General features: G+C 23.0%; 4 protein-coding genes across 4 annotated transcripts; 2 read left to right on the plus strand and 2 right to left on the minus strand. All coding sequences in view use genetic code 6, as the record gives it.

The window, feature by feature from the left end:
- Positions 1–283: 283 nt before the first annotated feature.
- On the minus strand, positions 284–4,487 carry TTHERM_00058700 (cyclic nucleotide-binding domain protein; the record flags this gene model as incomplete). The annotated part of the gene is made up of 4 exons (XM_001007603.2): positions 284–2,968; positions 3,311–3,996; positions 4,052–4,352; positions 4,443–4,487. 4 exons carry the CDS (start codon positions 4,485–4,487, stop codon positions 284–286), a joined length of 3,717 nt encoding a protein of 1,238 aa, XP_001007603.2.
- A 901-nt stretch (positions 4,488–5,388) lies between these two features.
- On the plus strand, positions 5,389–8,988 carry TTHERM_00058690 (cullin family protein). The gene is made up of 3 exons (XM_001007602.2): positions 5,389–7,492; positions 7,560–7,634; positions 7,688–8,988. The coding sequence occupies exons 1-3, from the start codon at positions 5,405–5,407 to the stop codon at positions 8,801–8,803; spliced, it is 3,279 nt and encodes a 1,092-aa protein (XP_001007602.2). The 5' UTR covers positions 5,389–5,404; the 3' UTR covers positions 8,804–8,988.
- An 800-nt stretch (positions 8,989–9,788) lies between these two features.
- On the plus strand, positions 9,789–13,786 carry TTHERM_00058680 (cyclic nucleotide-binding domain protein; the record flags this gene model as incomplete). The annotated part of the gene is made up of 7 exons (XM_001007601.2): positions 9,789–10,302; positions 10,368–10,869; positions 11,161–11,514; positions 11,574–11,874; positions 11,934–12,191; positions 12,254–13,599; positions 13,660–13,786. Exons 1-7 carry the CDS (start codon positions 9,885–9,887, stop codon positions 13,784–13,786), a joined length of 3,306 nt encoding a protein of 1,101 aa, XP_001007601.2. The 5' UTR covers positions 9,789–9,884.
- Positions 13,787–14,033: 247 nt separating this feature from the next.
- On the minus strand, positions 14,034–15,819 carry TTHERM_00058670 (Serine/Threonine kinase domain protein; the record flags this gene model as incomplete). The annotated part of the gene is made up of 5 exons (XM_001007600.3): positions 14,034–14,690; positions 14,780–15,082; positions 15,172–15,378; positions 15,438–15,518; positions 15,595–15,819. 5 exons carry the CDS (start codon positions 15,817–15,819, stop codon positions 14,034–14,036), a joined length of 1,473 nt encoding a protein of 490 aa, XP_001007600.3.
- Positions 15,820–16,127: the final 308 nt, after the last annotated feature.

Genomic DNA, 16,127 nt, shown 5'->3' on the forward strand with positions numbered 1-16,127 from the left:
CATTTTAATAAAAAATACATTAGATAATTTAATAAAAACAAAATTTTAAGTTACAGTAAAATTTTTAGTGCAAAAATAATTTAAATATAAAAACTCTTCATAAAATACAATAATGTATTTCATATTATGTATGTTGAGAATTCATTTTAAGAAAATACTAATTTTAAATTAAAAGTTAGTTGATATTTATTTATCTATTCGGATTATAAATTAGATTTAAGAATTTTAATTTTAAATTTAATTTTAGATTTGAAAAAAAAGAACTAATGAATAAATTTAGTTATCAGTATTGCTATCTAATTTAAGCTGGAGGACGAAAGTCAAATGATATATATCTTCTTTGGCTATTATTTTTCTATTGCTATTCAACCTAAATTTGATGTTCGTTGGAACCCTCTCTACTGATTTCTTTTTGTTTTTAATATGTAATATTAAGTTTATTACCAACAAAAAAGCTTTAAGCAGGAGAAGCTTATAAATTTAAAATTTTATTATTCAAATTGTCTTCAATTATTTATTCTCGAGTTTCCTGATCTGAATTTTAAATTTAAAAATGTTTCAAAGTATTTTAGTTTTAAACATTATTATTAACTAAAAAATCATCTCGCAATATTGGGCCTTATCTTGAAGAATTTCTATTTTGCTTTTTTTATAATTAAATTTAATTTCCAACCAGTGCCTATGGTATTAATTCTTTTTTGTCTTCAAAAAAATTATTTAAGCTATTTTTGCTTATTTATGAATTTTAGTTAATATGATTATTATTTTGGGATCTTCCTTCTTTTGAGGATAGCTTTTATCTCCCAGTCGGTGGTCTTGTAGGAACCATTTACTATTATTGCTATTACTATTTTTACTACTGTTATTATTATTATACTTGTTATTGATTTTCTTTTACTGTGTTTGTGATACAATTAAAAGTTTATCTTCTTTAAATAAAGTGGCTATCCATATTATTTTTAACAATTCTATTGCTATTTAAAGGAGTGTTGGGTTAAATACCTAGTTCAAGAGAGTTCATGATATTTAGAGAAAATGATTACGATTTTATTCTGTCCTACCTATACTGGTTGATATCATAACCGTTTTATTCAAAGCTAAGTTGAGATTTATCGAATCCATCTATTTCAGAATTTGCTGTATAGTGAGACGTAAAAGAGCTGTTACTTTCCCTATTTAAATTACTTTTATTTTACTGGACTAAATTTGTTGTATGTCTTGAAGTTGCTGGGATAGCAGTTTTTGGCTTTTATTTTACAAGTAATTAAAATTAGTCATTTTAAATTTTACTAGGTGATCCTATTCTATGCACTCCTAGTTTACTACTTGGAGCAGTAAGCGGAGTTTAAACAGAAGAAGAATCTTCTATTCTTGCAATAAGAAATTATTTATCCTATTACATGTGTTGTTAAGCCATAAAAGTGTTAGGTCTTTATTTAGGAATATTTTTTCTATGAATCTAAATGAATGTGTTATTATGCTAACCAGGAAGAGGAGTATGAGGCATAGATTTATTCTTACTTCTTTAACTGTTAGTTTGCTAATTGTTGATTTTTAATATATTAACATTTTATTAGTTTTCTTAGTTTTCAAGTTAATTTATTTTAATAAATTCTTATAATTAGTCTTGCTAATAATTAAGTTGTTTTAGTATTTAGTTAGCATGTAAAGAGTTTCTTTTGATTTATAGATTTTATTCTCTATAGTCTTCAATAAAATTTTTTTTTTTTTCATAACCAATCAATTTTTATCTTAACTTTGGATCTATTTTCATCTTAAAAAGGTCTTTGTTTTATTTTTACAGCTTTTTTATTATTTTTCTTTGATCTCTGCTTGATAGTCTTTGCTATTTTTCATTAGTATTTTTAGTTTAATTTTCATTTAGGTCGTTTTTGCAAATTCTTTAAGAAAGCTAACTTATTAACTCTCCCTGCATTTATCGACTGAACCCAACTGAATGAGTTGGTGAATAACTCTAACAATCACTATCTTCTTGAGCCTTTACACCTTATTCTAGAGAGTAACAAACATTCTATTTAGATATTTGAGCTATTTTGCTGTCATAGTCATCTTAAATTGAATAGAATCCTTATCCTGTCCTTTATTCTTAATTCCTGCTTGAAGATCTTTGTTAACGATTTCTATAAAATATATTTCTCACATTTGAGGAATCTTCAAATTAAGAAATTTGTTATGAGTTTAGACTATTTGAATTTCTTTGTATTGAACTATTCTGTTCTGAAACTAAATTATTTTTAGTAGAATTAAAAGCTCTTTCAATTTAATTAGGATAATTTGTTTAGAATAATAATTCAAAAGATTTCTTATTTCCATTTCCTTTTTCACTTTTTTTATTTTTAAAAATCTATTGTTGCTAATTGGTAAAGTTATTAGAGGAATTTAATGAGGATGGCTAGTTAGAAGATCCCTTGTAAGTAAAGTAAAAATTTTTTTTATCTTAATTATTTAATTCATAGCAGTTGATATTTTCTAGAAATAACAATTCTTTCATTTGATTTTTATCTGCTTACTACATTTTAAAAGAAAGCTAATCTATCTGTTGGGTTTATTCATCTTTTTTATTTTTACTGCTCCCTTTTAGTCCATTTTCCTATTAGAGCAATTTCTTAAAAAATTTTGACTTTACGAATACATCATAGCCTTTGTTGTAACCGATCTTTCCTGAGTCTTCCTCATCTGTGTCATCAGCATCATACATAAAATGTCTAAATACCTCTAAATTCTAGTTAAATTTTTTATATAATTGTAATCTTTTTTAATTAATTTTTGAAGACTTGTTCTTTATAATGTCAATAAGAAGTTCATTTTGCTTCACTTTAGCCTCATAAATCTCTCTTGGTATAATAAGAATATCTCCTTCACTCTCACATTTTAAAGAGTATTAGTAATTTTCATCTGAAAGTATTTCAATATCTCCAAATATTTCTTTAACACCAAGTAATGACATCTAATTATAAAATTCACATTTATATTAATTAAGATTTTACAATGAGCAAAAATATCAACTGAAAATCAATAAAAAATTTTATTTTTGAAAACAAATAAATTAAAAAATTTTTTTAAATTTTTAAAGTTGAATTTTGTCTTTTTTCTTAAGAAAAAATGTAAATTGTTTTGAAATTTAAATTAAATTTTAAATTTCATAAGTAGATATTTATTTATATCAATTAGAAATAAATAGTGCTAATTTATTAATTTAATTCAATTCACTTTTATACAAATATGTTCTGATTTGATTATGTAGAAATTTAAAATAAATTTATTTTATTTAATGAAAAAATTAAATTACCTTAATATCCTGCTTGATATGGTATTTAGGAAGAGTTGTTTAGTATGGCTCTTTTGAAGGAGGAGCTTTATTTGAGTTTAAATTTGTATAAGACCAAAGAGAGAATTCACCTGATTATATCAAGAATGCTGCCTTAGGATATTAATTTTACATGCAAACATATTAATCTCTTTGAAATCTTACAAAATACGACTTAATAAATATATCTTTTAGGGCATTAAAAGATAAAAAGTTTATTGAGCTACTTTCTTTTATGCAGCTCAAGCTTGCAAATAGCTTTGATTCCTCTCTTATTTTTAATATCTACAAGAATTTTTAACAGTTTAATTTTAAAAGTATAGTTTCATCTTCTAAAGCGATTGCTGTAGATGTTCTATTTTACTCCATAAGAATACTAATTTCACCAAACTGCATGCCTTAACATAATGTTTTAAGTAGGTAATACTAACCATCAATATTATTATTATTTTTTTATTTTATATTAATATCTCCTGTTTTCTATTTTGGAGTAGCATCACTTTTATTGCATTAACTGCTATCATTTTAATTTTATTTTAGTAGTTTGCTTATTTTAATTAAAGTTTTGCCTTGATACTAATACCCATCTTATTCATTATATAGCTGTTAGCTTGAAAAAAGACCTATTTGCCCCTTCAAAATTATATAAAAGTAATCTGGATTGCTGTCTATTAATATTTAAACAAAATACTTAATTAAATTTGCCATTTCAAATTTACTTACCTTGAGTGAATAATTTTTAATGAATATTCAGCTTCTAATACTCAATGTAATTCATACATTAGCGAAATTATGTGCTGTAGCCATCTAAAAAATAGTTTTGAAATTTTGAAATTTTTAGCAGTTCATTAAAAACCTTTTATTCTAAATTATTTTTTTAATTTTCAAGGTCACTTATTGACTATGAGAGCTCATTAGTTTGATAATAATTTTCTTGTGAGGCAGGATTATTTGAATTTTATTTTTAAATCAATTGTATATTTTATTATACTTTCTCTCTTTGCTCTAACAAAATGATTATCTCCTTTTTTGAAATAAGTTTTAGATTAGATCTTCTGAAAAACAAACAAGAAAAAATCAATATTTATTAAATATATATGCTATAAATAAGTACATCAATGTCTGAAGAATCCATTTCACATAAAGATTTATTATTCATTCATAAATAATGCTATATTAAATGTTGGTAATTAACCTATTTCTAATTTTCAAATTACAAATCTATTTCTTAAAATTCAAATAGTAAATTTAGTTAAAATTTAGTAAAAAGTTTAATTTGTAAATATCTTAGGATCAAATAATTAAATTGAAATTTTAAATAAATAGTAAGAAATATAATTTGATTGGTCTTAATTCAACTAATATTCATTTTTTTGTTTGCTTATATTAAGAAATAAAAGCCATTCGTTTATTATATCAAATATTATTTGCTTGCTTTATATACAACTTTTTTGTTTATATTTTTTGAGATAAAAAAATCTTTAACTAAAATTATTCTTATTTTATTCCATTTAAATTCTAAAAAATAAATATTTATTTATTTATTTATTTATTTATTTATTTATTGTATACAAAAAGGATTTAAAATTTTAATTTTATCTTTTAAACAAATCCTTTAATTACATTTATTATAAAAATAATTATAAAATTCAAAATAAAAAATTGCAAAATTATTAATCAATTAATAAAAATATTTTTTTATAGCATTGGTTATTTATTTACTTCATTAAAATGAAAAACAAATTGAGGAAGCCAATAAATATTTTTATGAGTTATAAAAAATAATATAAAATAATAAAAATGAATCTCCTTATGAAGATTTAATAAGTCTTTAAACAATGAATGATAAATTATTTCATACTTGAGTAGTAATAAAATCTTTATTTTATTATTCATTTATTTAAATTAAAGGCTCTAAATGGCGCTTTATTACAAACTGTTAAAATATTAATAAGATTTATTAGAAACGATTAATAGTTAAAGATATTAAAAGAAAGAATTATTGATTAGTATTTTTTAATTATTAATAAACTAAATAAAACTTTAAATTCAATTAATTAATTACCAAGGTTAAAAATGAAGATTTTAAAAAAAATTCCTAAAATCTTCTATAAAATTAGAAAGCTTTTAGCGAATAACCAATATGAAGACATAAATAAGCTATTTTCTTAAGATAAATATGCAAATTTATTTCAAAATGTTTATTAGCTTGATGGTAAATAAGTATAATTGCTAGTTGATGAAATTATGATCAATATTTTAGATAGCTCTAATCAACAATTAAAACTTATTTTTAAAGGAAAAAGCTCTGATGATGACTCGACTATTTTAAATTAATTTTAAAAAATTTTAAGAGACTAGCTCATATAAATATATTTTATATCAGTTTTTTTCTATTAATTCGATGAATTAATTTTCAAAGGTTTACATTAGGTAAGCTTATAGCAATATTGTCTTTAAAAAGTTCTTGATAGCTCAAATGGGAAATTTTCAATGAAGATAGTTGATTAAATTGTCAAAGATCTCAATAAGAGAAAATAGTTAGAGGAATAAAATGAGAGATTTAGCTAAGATTTATTATAAATTATCAATTTTTTTTCATGTAGAACATTTTTGAATTAGCTTTATTTGGATAGGCAATCATATGATTTTTAGATAAGCGTTTTATTCAATTGTGACTTCACTGAAGAAGAGGCAGAAAAGCTAATTAGGTATTAAGAAAAAAAGAGGATAGAGGAAGAAAAATTCAAGTAATTGATGGAGGACGATTCTAGTAGCGATGAAAATAAATAAGTGTCTAGTAGCTAAAAATCATTAGATTAATAGGAAATAGAATAAGAGTAAGAAGAAGGCGATTAAAGCCTAGAAATAGAATTAGAAAATAAAAAAAGCAAGAAGAAAAAAAGAGTGATTGAATCTAAAAGTAAAAAGGAAAAAAAGAAAAAAGAGAAAGTTGAATTTGAATCTATTTTCAGCTTAATTGAGGAAAAATATATTTAGAAATTGAAATCAGATTCTGAAGAATTTATCGATCGTATCAAAGATGAAAAATTGGAAGATTAAATAACCTAGATAGAGGAGTATATTTTTAGAGAGTAATAGTTTATTTCGTATTACATGAACCGTATTTCTATCAAAGTGTCTGATTTATTACAAAAAATGTGTATCTATCAGAATTATCCAAAACTAATTAATCATTAAAAGTATGGCTTGACTTATTGTTTTAATAATTAAAATTATAAAGAATTGAAGTTGATTTACAATTTCGTTTAAAATGATAACGAATCGATCAAGACTTTGTCCCAAAAATTTAATTCGATTGTAGAAAGCGTAATTTAAAAAGTAGAAAAAGAACAAGAAATCATGTTTGAAGATTATAAGAAAGAGCAATAAAATTAGGCAGAAAACTATATGCAAAATTCAGAATCAAAGGATGAAAATTTGGAAAAAGATATTCAATATATTTAGAATTGCTAATAAAAATGGATTAAATAGATTTATGAAATTTATTTAATTTATTATTAAAATGGGTTAGTTTAAGCATTTGATAACAATCCTACTTTGAATACTGCTTTAAGTAGAGCTTTTGAGTCATAATTTAATTCAAGCGAGCTAGCAGTTGATTATTTAGTAAACTCTTGCCATTAATATCTGTTGAATGAAAAATTCAGATAAACTAGTCTTGAACTTAAAGAAGATGAGTTTGAAAATTTTATCAGCAAAATATTTTCTTATATTTTCTAAAAAGATTAATTCTTAGAAATTTATAGAAAGCTGCTTTCTCGTAGATTAATATATAAATAAAGTTAAGGAGAAAAATAAGAACTAAAGTATTTGGAATATTTTGAAAAGTCAATAGGACTGATTACTCAAATCGATCACATGAAATAAATGATCTAAGATTTAAATAAAAGTGATCTGATTAAATTTGACTACTATGAGTAGATGAAGAAAATTAATAAGGATAACTAAGATTAAAAAAGCAAAAATTCTCTTTCTTCAAGGTCAAGATCTAGATCCAGATCAAGATCAAAATCAATTGAGTCTCGTAGTGAAAAATCAAATAAAAGGAGAAATAACGGAATTTAAATAGATATTAGTGATGATAATAGTGAAGAAGAAATAGAAATTATTAGTTAAAATAGTAGAAATAACAATAATTAAGTAATTATTTTCATTCCAATAATTATAGATTAAAAAAATATTTTATTTATTTATTTATTAAAACAAGATTCGAAGAAACAATAATCATTAGATAGACTAAATTGTAATAGATGATAATGCTGAAATCGAACAAAGCAGATAAGTAATTTACTATTCTTTACCAAAAAGTTAAACTTATATTTAAAAATGATTAAGGATAACCTAAGTTAAAGTGAAGAATTAATAATGATAGATAACTCTTAAAGAAATCAAGAAGTCGGATAAATGAGATCAAATAGTAGAACTGAAAGATCAGATTCTAACTAACTTATACAAATTGAAGATAGCGACTAAAATAACAGTGATGAAGATTTAATAATTAGTGAAACCAAACCTACTAAGTAAAAGGGGAAAAGGTACTTATTAAAAAAGAATTAGATTATAATTGATGAAAAAGAAGAAAATGAAGAAGAAGGAGGAAAGCATAATAATAATTCTTAAGAAATTAAAAATTCACTAATAGATGTCATGATCTTAACTAATATGAAATGGCCACTGAAGCTTTCAAAAACAAATGCAAACTCTTAGATAATTCTTCCTAAAGCTTTATAAAGATACTACTAAGAATACAGTGAAAGTTTTAGAAAAGTATTCAAAAATTAACGTAAATTAGATTTGCTGCATCATGTCAGCTATTCTACATTATAATTTAAGAGTGATTCGAAATTATAATTTGGAGGAACTTACTTGCTTTAAGTTTCGTCTTACTCCATGATCATCCTACTTTGCTTTAACAAAAATAATTCTATAAGTGTTTAGGAATTAAAGGAAAAGACAGGGATAAATAAAAAAATAATAAAAGAAAAGCTTAACATTTTATCCAAATTTAACATTTTAAAACTAAAAATAACAGAAGACAATAAAGATTAACAAAGTGAAAAAAATAAAAAAAATTATGAAGTTAATACAGATTTTTATGCTAAAACCTAAGATTTAGAAATTGATTCTATCCCATAAGAATAATTTTATTCTTAGTAAATTTTACAAAATCTAAGAGCAGATGCTTAAACCTAAAAGAGCTAAAAAGAAATAAATTCAAATATAATAAATCATAGGAAAGTAATTATCAATTCATACATTGTATAGATTATGAAAGACAAAGAAACTCTTCATAAAGATGAGTTGATAAAATTAGTATAGTAAAAGCTTAAAGATAATAAATAAATATTTATCATAACGGATAGCTTTGTAAAAGATTAAATTTAATCTTGTATTGACCAAGATTATTTAAAAAATTCATAAGAGCAAGACATTCTTTTATATGTAAAATGATTAAATATCTATCTATTCGTTTTTATTTGAAAGATTAATATTTAAAATTTTTTAATTCTAATTTGAACTCTTAAATAATCAATTATTCACCAAAAATCTTTCAGATAAAAGTGATTGAATAAAGATAAAAAGTGTACTATTTAATTCAAAAATTAAGTGGAGAGTTTATATAAATATTTCACTCAAAAATATTATTAATAATTTTTTTATGTCTTTTTTTATGTTTTATTTTATTATTTTTTTAAAACCTTAAAATACATTGAGCTTTTAGTTAAGAATTTAAGAAGACTAAATACTATAATTTCTAAATTTTAATTACAAACATTTTATTGGGGAATATAAATAAATTTCCATTTTACACCTTATCAAAAATTCTCCTCACCTAATTTGAAGAACGCCTAATAAATAGTACAGGCAGTAGCTTAATTTTACTTGCCTCAGTTTTATGTAAAAATAAGTTGAAATAAATATTCTTAAGCTATTTATTTAATCTTAAAAATGAATTTAGTTTAGTTGTTTAGAACTAAAGAATAAAATACTTTTTATAATCATAAAATAAAAATATTCCATGTAAATTATTTACTTATTAATCATAAACTTTTTTTTTGTTATTAAATTTAAATTATTTATTAGTAAATATTTTTGTAATTATTTCTGTTTTGAATAAATAAGCTTTTTAGTTATTATATCATCGAAAATATTTATGTGTGTCTATCATGTTAATAAAATAAAAATTAAATTTTTAATAGCCTTTGATTTTTGTAAAAGGGAGTTAAAATAAATATTCTCTTTTTAATAATAATATTTTTAATAGAAATTAGTTCTATTTTTAGATATTATCATAGATTAAATTAAGAATTGATATACCAAAAAAATTGAAAAAAGTGTAAGATATATCTATCTATCTAAAATATGAGTTTTTAAACATAAACTGTGCTCATTTTCGCTTTAAAGAAATTTAATCTACATAAAAACTTCTTATTAAATTCAATCAAAAAAAAGTTAAGTTTTTTTAGGAAATAATAAAAATATCCAAAAAGTAGCTTTTATTAAAAAAGAGTAAATAATTTGGCAGTGCACTATGAAATCTCTTTTTAAAAAACCTGAAGATTCCTAATAAATAGATATAGATAATACATCAGAAGAAGAAAAGGATTATGAAAGCTAATAAGTTAATTTTAGTAAACTTGGAGGATTAAAGTAGCCATTGATAAATGGAGTAGGATAAGAAAGTATAGATCAAGACATCATAGATTATCATCAGTAATCTTACACTTCTACAGAATAAAAAGGTTAAAACAATTAAACTAGATAAACAATGCATAAAGCAGATAATTTATCTTAATCAAATCGTTAGCACATTGAAGAGTAAAGGTAACCATACATAAGAAAAAGCAAAAAAGAAAATGTGGTGTGCTTTTAGAAAAGGTAGACTTACCTAAAAAACATGAAAATATATAATGCATTATATAATTTTACTCCTCCTAATTAAAGAATATGTAACAATTATTACCCAAATAATTGCATTTAAATATAAATAACATCATTTTTGTTTAATTAATAGAAAACTAAGTTGAATAGGTTCCATTAATTTAACAAATCATAGAAAAAATCCCAGTGTTTGAGCCATCAAATGTTTATCTCTTGTACTGGGAGTTTATGATATTTATTTTGACTTGCATTATCTTTTTCTTCATTCCTATTGAACTATTTTTTCAGACTAGCATCATCCCTACTGAAGGAATGGGTTTGGCTATTAGAATACTTTTGTTTATTGCTTTTATTTTGGATATCATCTTCTATCTCAACACTGGATTTTTTGATAGAGGAAAACTTATTTTAGATCGCAAAAAAATATTTATGAACTATTTAAAAAAATTTTTTGATGGAAAAATTCTTGTTGATATACTTGGTATCACCGGATTATCATTGAATCTCTTCTAAAATGATAGAAAGTTCGGAATTGATGTATCATCTTATTTTTGTCTACTGTTTTATGTGAGAATTATCAATTTAAACTCATTTGATACAGTCATTATTTAGTAGCTTTAATTGCATAGAAAGAGGTAATTTATCTTTAAATTGATAAATCTATTTAATTTAAACAAATAAGCACTAAACTCTAGAACTAATTTAATATAGTTTTGATAATTTTTATTCAAATATATTAATTATTTCTATTGTAGATCTTCTTTATTTAGCAATATAAAAACACCATCAAATTTTATTGATTTTATTATATATTGAAAAAAAAAAAATTTTAATACTATTTTTTTATTAGATCCAGTAGTAAATTTTATACAGTAGATCTCACATTATTTCATGATCGTTTATAAATTTTAATTTTAATTATATAGCAAAGCAGCATACTAATTATTAAGACTTGGAATAATTGTATTATTTATTTCAAATTTCTTTGCTTGTGTTTTTTATAGAGTAGGTGTTATTGAATGTGAATATTATGATGGTAAGTGCTGGTTTAGTAAAATTGGTGTTGATGATCCTTCTACTCTTCAATATTATTTATATGCATTGTACTGGAGTATAACAACAATGATTTCTGTAGGTTATGGTGATGTAACTCCAGTAGCTCCATATGAAGTTCTTGTTTGTATTTTTTCAATGATGTGCTCTTGTATCCTTTTTGCTTATAGTATTAATAGCATTTGGTTTATTATCTCTGAAGTTTCTTAAGGGACATAAAGATATTAGTAAAATAGACTCATTAATTAAATTATTTTAATTTTTTTTCTTGTATATTATTTTATAGGCAGAATATGAATGCTATGAATAGGTACATGAGAGATAAAGGAATAGATCCTCAATTATCAAAAAAAATAAATGGGTATTTGGATTTTGTTTGGAAAGACACAAAATCAAGAGAAGATGATAAGGAAAAAAAGATAATATAATCTCTTCCTCAAAACTTGAAGTTATAATTGATCTACTAAGCCAATTCTTTCTTTTTTAAAAAATATGAATGGTCTAAGCATTTTTCGTATGGATTTTTATAACTTTTAGCATAGTTTATAACGGAAAAAAAATATTTGGAAGACGATCTACTTTATCATGTAATTAATTATTAATTTTATGATTTATTTATTAAGATTGACTCTATTTTTAAATTTAGCAAGACGAGTAAGAAGAAGACTAGTATCTCTATTACGTAGAGCAAGGAGAAGTATAACTCTATTATGATATGTAATTTTACAATAACGGATAGGGAATACCTATTTAGTCTATTGAATCAGGAAATTTTATTGGTTTATATGAGTTTTTTAGTGGAGAAAAAAAACATGAAAGTGCAAGATGTATTGAATTAACAAATGTTTTTGCAGTTTCTAGAAATGATTTTTTAAAAATCATCAAAAACTTTCCTGAAGATTATGTAATTAATTAATTATTTTAGTTTTTAACTGAAAATAATAAACTTCCTTAAAAATCAAACAGTAAAAGTATGTTAAATTGAAAGATTAAATGGTATATTAGAAAAATTATAAACTATTTGGCCTCAAATGCTTCTTGTGTGATAAAGAGGATCACTTAAGTCATTAATGTGTTGAAGTCTAGTTAAAGAAGGATGCTTTGAAGAAGCACTAAATGCAATTACATCCAGAACTTTTCATGAATCTTAGATAAGACGATGACGATGAAGATAGATAAATATAAGATATTCCTTCTCTATATTAAAGGGGGTTTTCTTAAACACTTAATAATATTAATAACTCTGAGCATATTAAAGAAAATTAAAAATATTATGATATTAATCTTAGGTTAAAGTTTGATTGTAAATTGATAAAAAAAGGAAAGCATAATTCAGATAAAGAATAAGTAAGATTATCAGAAAAGCAAACATCAAATATAGCCTAAAAACAAACTAAAAACTTTGTTGTGAGCTCATAAGAAATTTAAAACTCATCTAGTAATGTTGGTTGCCAAAATTAAAGGTAAAATGAAAACAATTAGTTTGGTTTTCAACAATAGAGCCCTAGCTCAGAAAAGGCTAATTAAAATATGTTTGAGCAAAAAACTGAGTAGGTAGAGTATTTGATATGTGATGATGACATAAGAAATGTAGAAGAAAACTTCAGAAAGAGTCGTGTGCGTTCATCCTTATATGATGTGATGCAAACTAATTAAATAGACAATTAAAAGTTTGTAAAATCTCATGATGTAAATCCTGTTTAATAAATTTAATAATCACACACATAGCCAATTAGTGTTAGCAACACTTTTACTGAGCCAATCAAAAGAAAAAATGATAAATAACTTACATAGAACTACTCTTAAAAAGAAAAAGTGAACTTAAACTAAATCGGTTTATAAAGGGAATAGTAAAGGATTTAAGAAAAAAACTAAAAAATTAATCAAAAAGAAAAAGAATTATAAGATGAAATAGCTGTAACTAAACAGAATATAAAAATCTAAAGAAGAATGCTAAGTTATAATCAGCAATAATAACCATAGTTACTTCTTAGCAGTAGCAACTTATAAGATAATTTTCAGAATTCTCAATCATCAAATAAACAATTGACTTCCTTTGATAATCTTAATTACTCACCAAGTATAAGGCCAATAAATAAAAATTTGATTGTGCAGAAAACCTAAAAGCAATAATAACCGATACAAATAGAGTTTTAGAATATTAAATAGTAGTAGAGAGACAAAAAATCTCAACAAAAAGAACCTAAGAGTTAAGAAGAATAAAAAAATAATCGTGATTAAAAGAAAGATCTATCTGTACTAGTGACAACCTTAGTTTAAAAATTGATAGCAGATGAAAATATAATATCTGAGTAAGCATTAAAATTTTTTTTTTCATTTAATAAAAAAATTTAATTTAATTAAAAATCAAGAGAAAATGCTTAGTCTTTTATAAGCAGAAAGAATGAAGCAGAAGATGAAGAGGATATTGACTTACCTCCAAAAGAAGATGCTGAAGATCTCAATTATATTTTTTACAAGTATTGTAAAAAAAATTGATACCCATCATTCATATAAAAATAAAACATCTAAATTTTAATTTGTAATTTATAAAAAAGCAAAAAACAATTTAAATTAAATCTGTAATGAAAAATTTTGATTTATTTATAAAGCTGTGATATTTTAACAATGACTCAAAAATAAAATGATAAAATGTCTAAAAAGTTTTAATATTTTTAAACTCCATTTATTTTTTATTCTAAAACTTTTAGTTTTTTTAAATCGAATAAAATGAGTATTTATTTTTTCATAAAATACTTTTTTCTACTAAATATAGAAACAAGATTTTTAAAAACAAACATAAAAAATATTTGAATCCAAATTGATAATTTAATTTATTGCTTAAAAATGATAACTTATTATTGTAAGAAGATAGATACACTTTTATTTTTAAATTAAAATAATGGAAAAAATATTTATTTATTTATTTATTTACAGATTGTTTATTAAAATTCGATAATGTTTTTATTATTTGTTAAATATTTGAAAATAAGCTAATAACAAGATGGATAATCTATCGATCTATTGACAGGAGGCTTGCTTGCTTGTTCTTTTGATTGAATGATTAATATTTGTAGGCATTTTCATTTTAATTAATTTTACTATTCTTATAAAAGAATTCTAATTACTGATTCATATTATTCAGTTTCTAAGGGTGCATTCTTGAAATATTTATCTTCTAATAACTAAAGATTGTCTATTTATTTTCTTATTTGTAAATTTAATTAATTACCTCTGCTGCTGTAGGTCTTTTATTTGGATTTAACTGAAGTAGTCGTTCCAAAACATCTACCAAACCATCTGAGTATCCTTATAAGACATCCAAATTTTTTAACTTTTTAGCTTAGACTGGATTAAATTTAATTTTTAAAGGCAGCTAATCATAGTCCTTCCATGTTTCTTACTTTTCATAATTAAAATAATTTAAAAATTTAAGGAACTTATTATAAAATATGCTATGAAATTTGCAAAAAAGATCGAAAATAGTTTTACGTCAGGCGTACCCCTAAGTGCAAATATACAATTTAATATTTCAACATTATTATCGGAAGTAATTGGGAATAAGAATTTCTCGAATTTCATAAGAATCTCCATAAAGACAACTCCGATAGCCCACATATCACTCTTAGGTCCATATTTAGCACTGCCTAAAATAATTTCAGGAGGTCTGTAGTTTGCAGTGAACATGTTTGTTGTAAAAATACGCTCGGTTGAACCAAACTCTCTAGAAAGACCAAAATCAGTAATTACTATCTTTCTATCTTTATCAATTAAAAGATTTTCCCACTTAATATCCTAATAAATATTTTAACATCAAATATTTATTTTTTTTGCTTAATTTTCTCTCAAAGCGAATAAAATAACTCTTTCAATAAAATAATTACTCTGTGCAATATGTAATTTTCATGCAAATATTTCACTCCTTATAAAATTTACTTAAACATACATTTAAAGTCTTCTTCCTTAAATGAATCTATACGTTTTAGTTCAAGCAATTTATGTATAGGTACACAAAGAGGCATAACAATCATCAAATTAGACTATTTTTCGTTTTGGCTATTCTCGTTTTAGACTATGAAGACGTCGACTATCTTTTTTTAAATTTAATGTAAAAAATACTCTTGCTTATGCTTGTTTTAATTTTATTTACTTTGACAATATTAGGGTGATTAAATTATTACATAAATCTAATTTCTCTAATATTATCCATACTCAACCCTAATCTATTTTACTATTTAAAAGAGATATTACGATTAATTGCTAGTAAACATATTTGATCAATTTATTTATTATGATCATCTCCATACTCCGTTGTCTTTAAATTTCTTGATTGCAAATAGTTCTCCTGCCTTCGGTTTTTCTTTTGATTCTTGATATAATCTATCAAGAGTAAAAGATGGAACCTGATGCTGTTTCTCTTACTGACCTATATATCTGCAAGCAAATACTTCTGCATAAGCACCCTATCCTAAGCTTTTTATTTGCTAATATTTATTGTTAAAAATTTCTACTTTGTCTTTCGTCTGATACATTTTAAGTTGTTATATTTATACTTTATATGCAATTTTTTTTGCTTTATTTATTAAGTAAAATTATCAAAATATATCTCTATTTGAAATTATAAATTAATTTTCTAGTCTTCTAAAAAGAGTAGAAACAGACAAATAAACATTTTAGACATTATTTTTATTTCTAACATGTCTATTTTTTAGAGTGACTTTAACTTATGAGATTCTAATTAAAAGTAGAATTTGCGATAAAAAGTAAAGAAATTATACAATTACAATATTTATAAGCTTTTTCAGTTAAACATATTGACTTAATAAAATCTGAATACTAA

Source organism: Tetrahymena thermophila (assembly GCF_000189635.1).
Source record: "Tetrahymena thermophila SB210 genomic scaffold scf_8254811, whole genome shotgun sequence".
Taxonomy (NCBI): Eukaryota; Ciliophora; class Oligohymenophorea; order Hymenostomatida; family Tetrahymenidae; genus Tetrahymena; species Tetrahymena thermophila.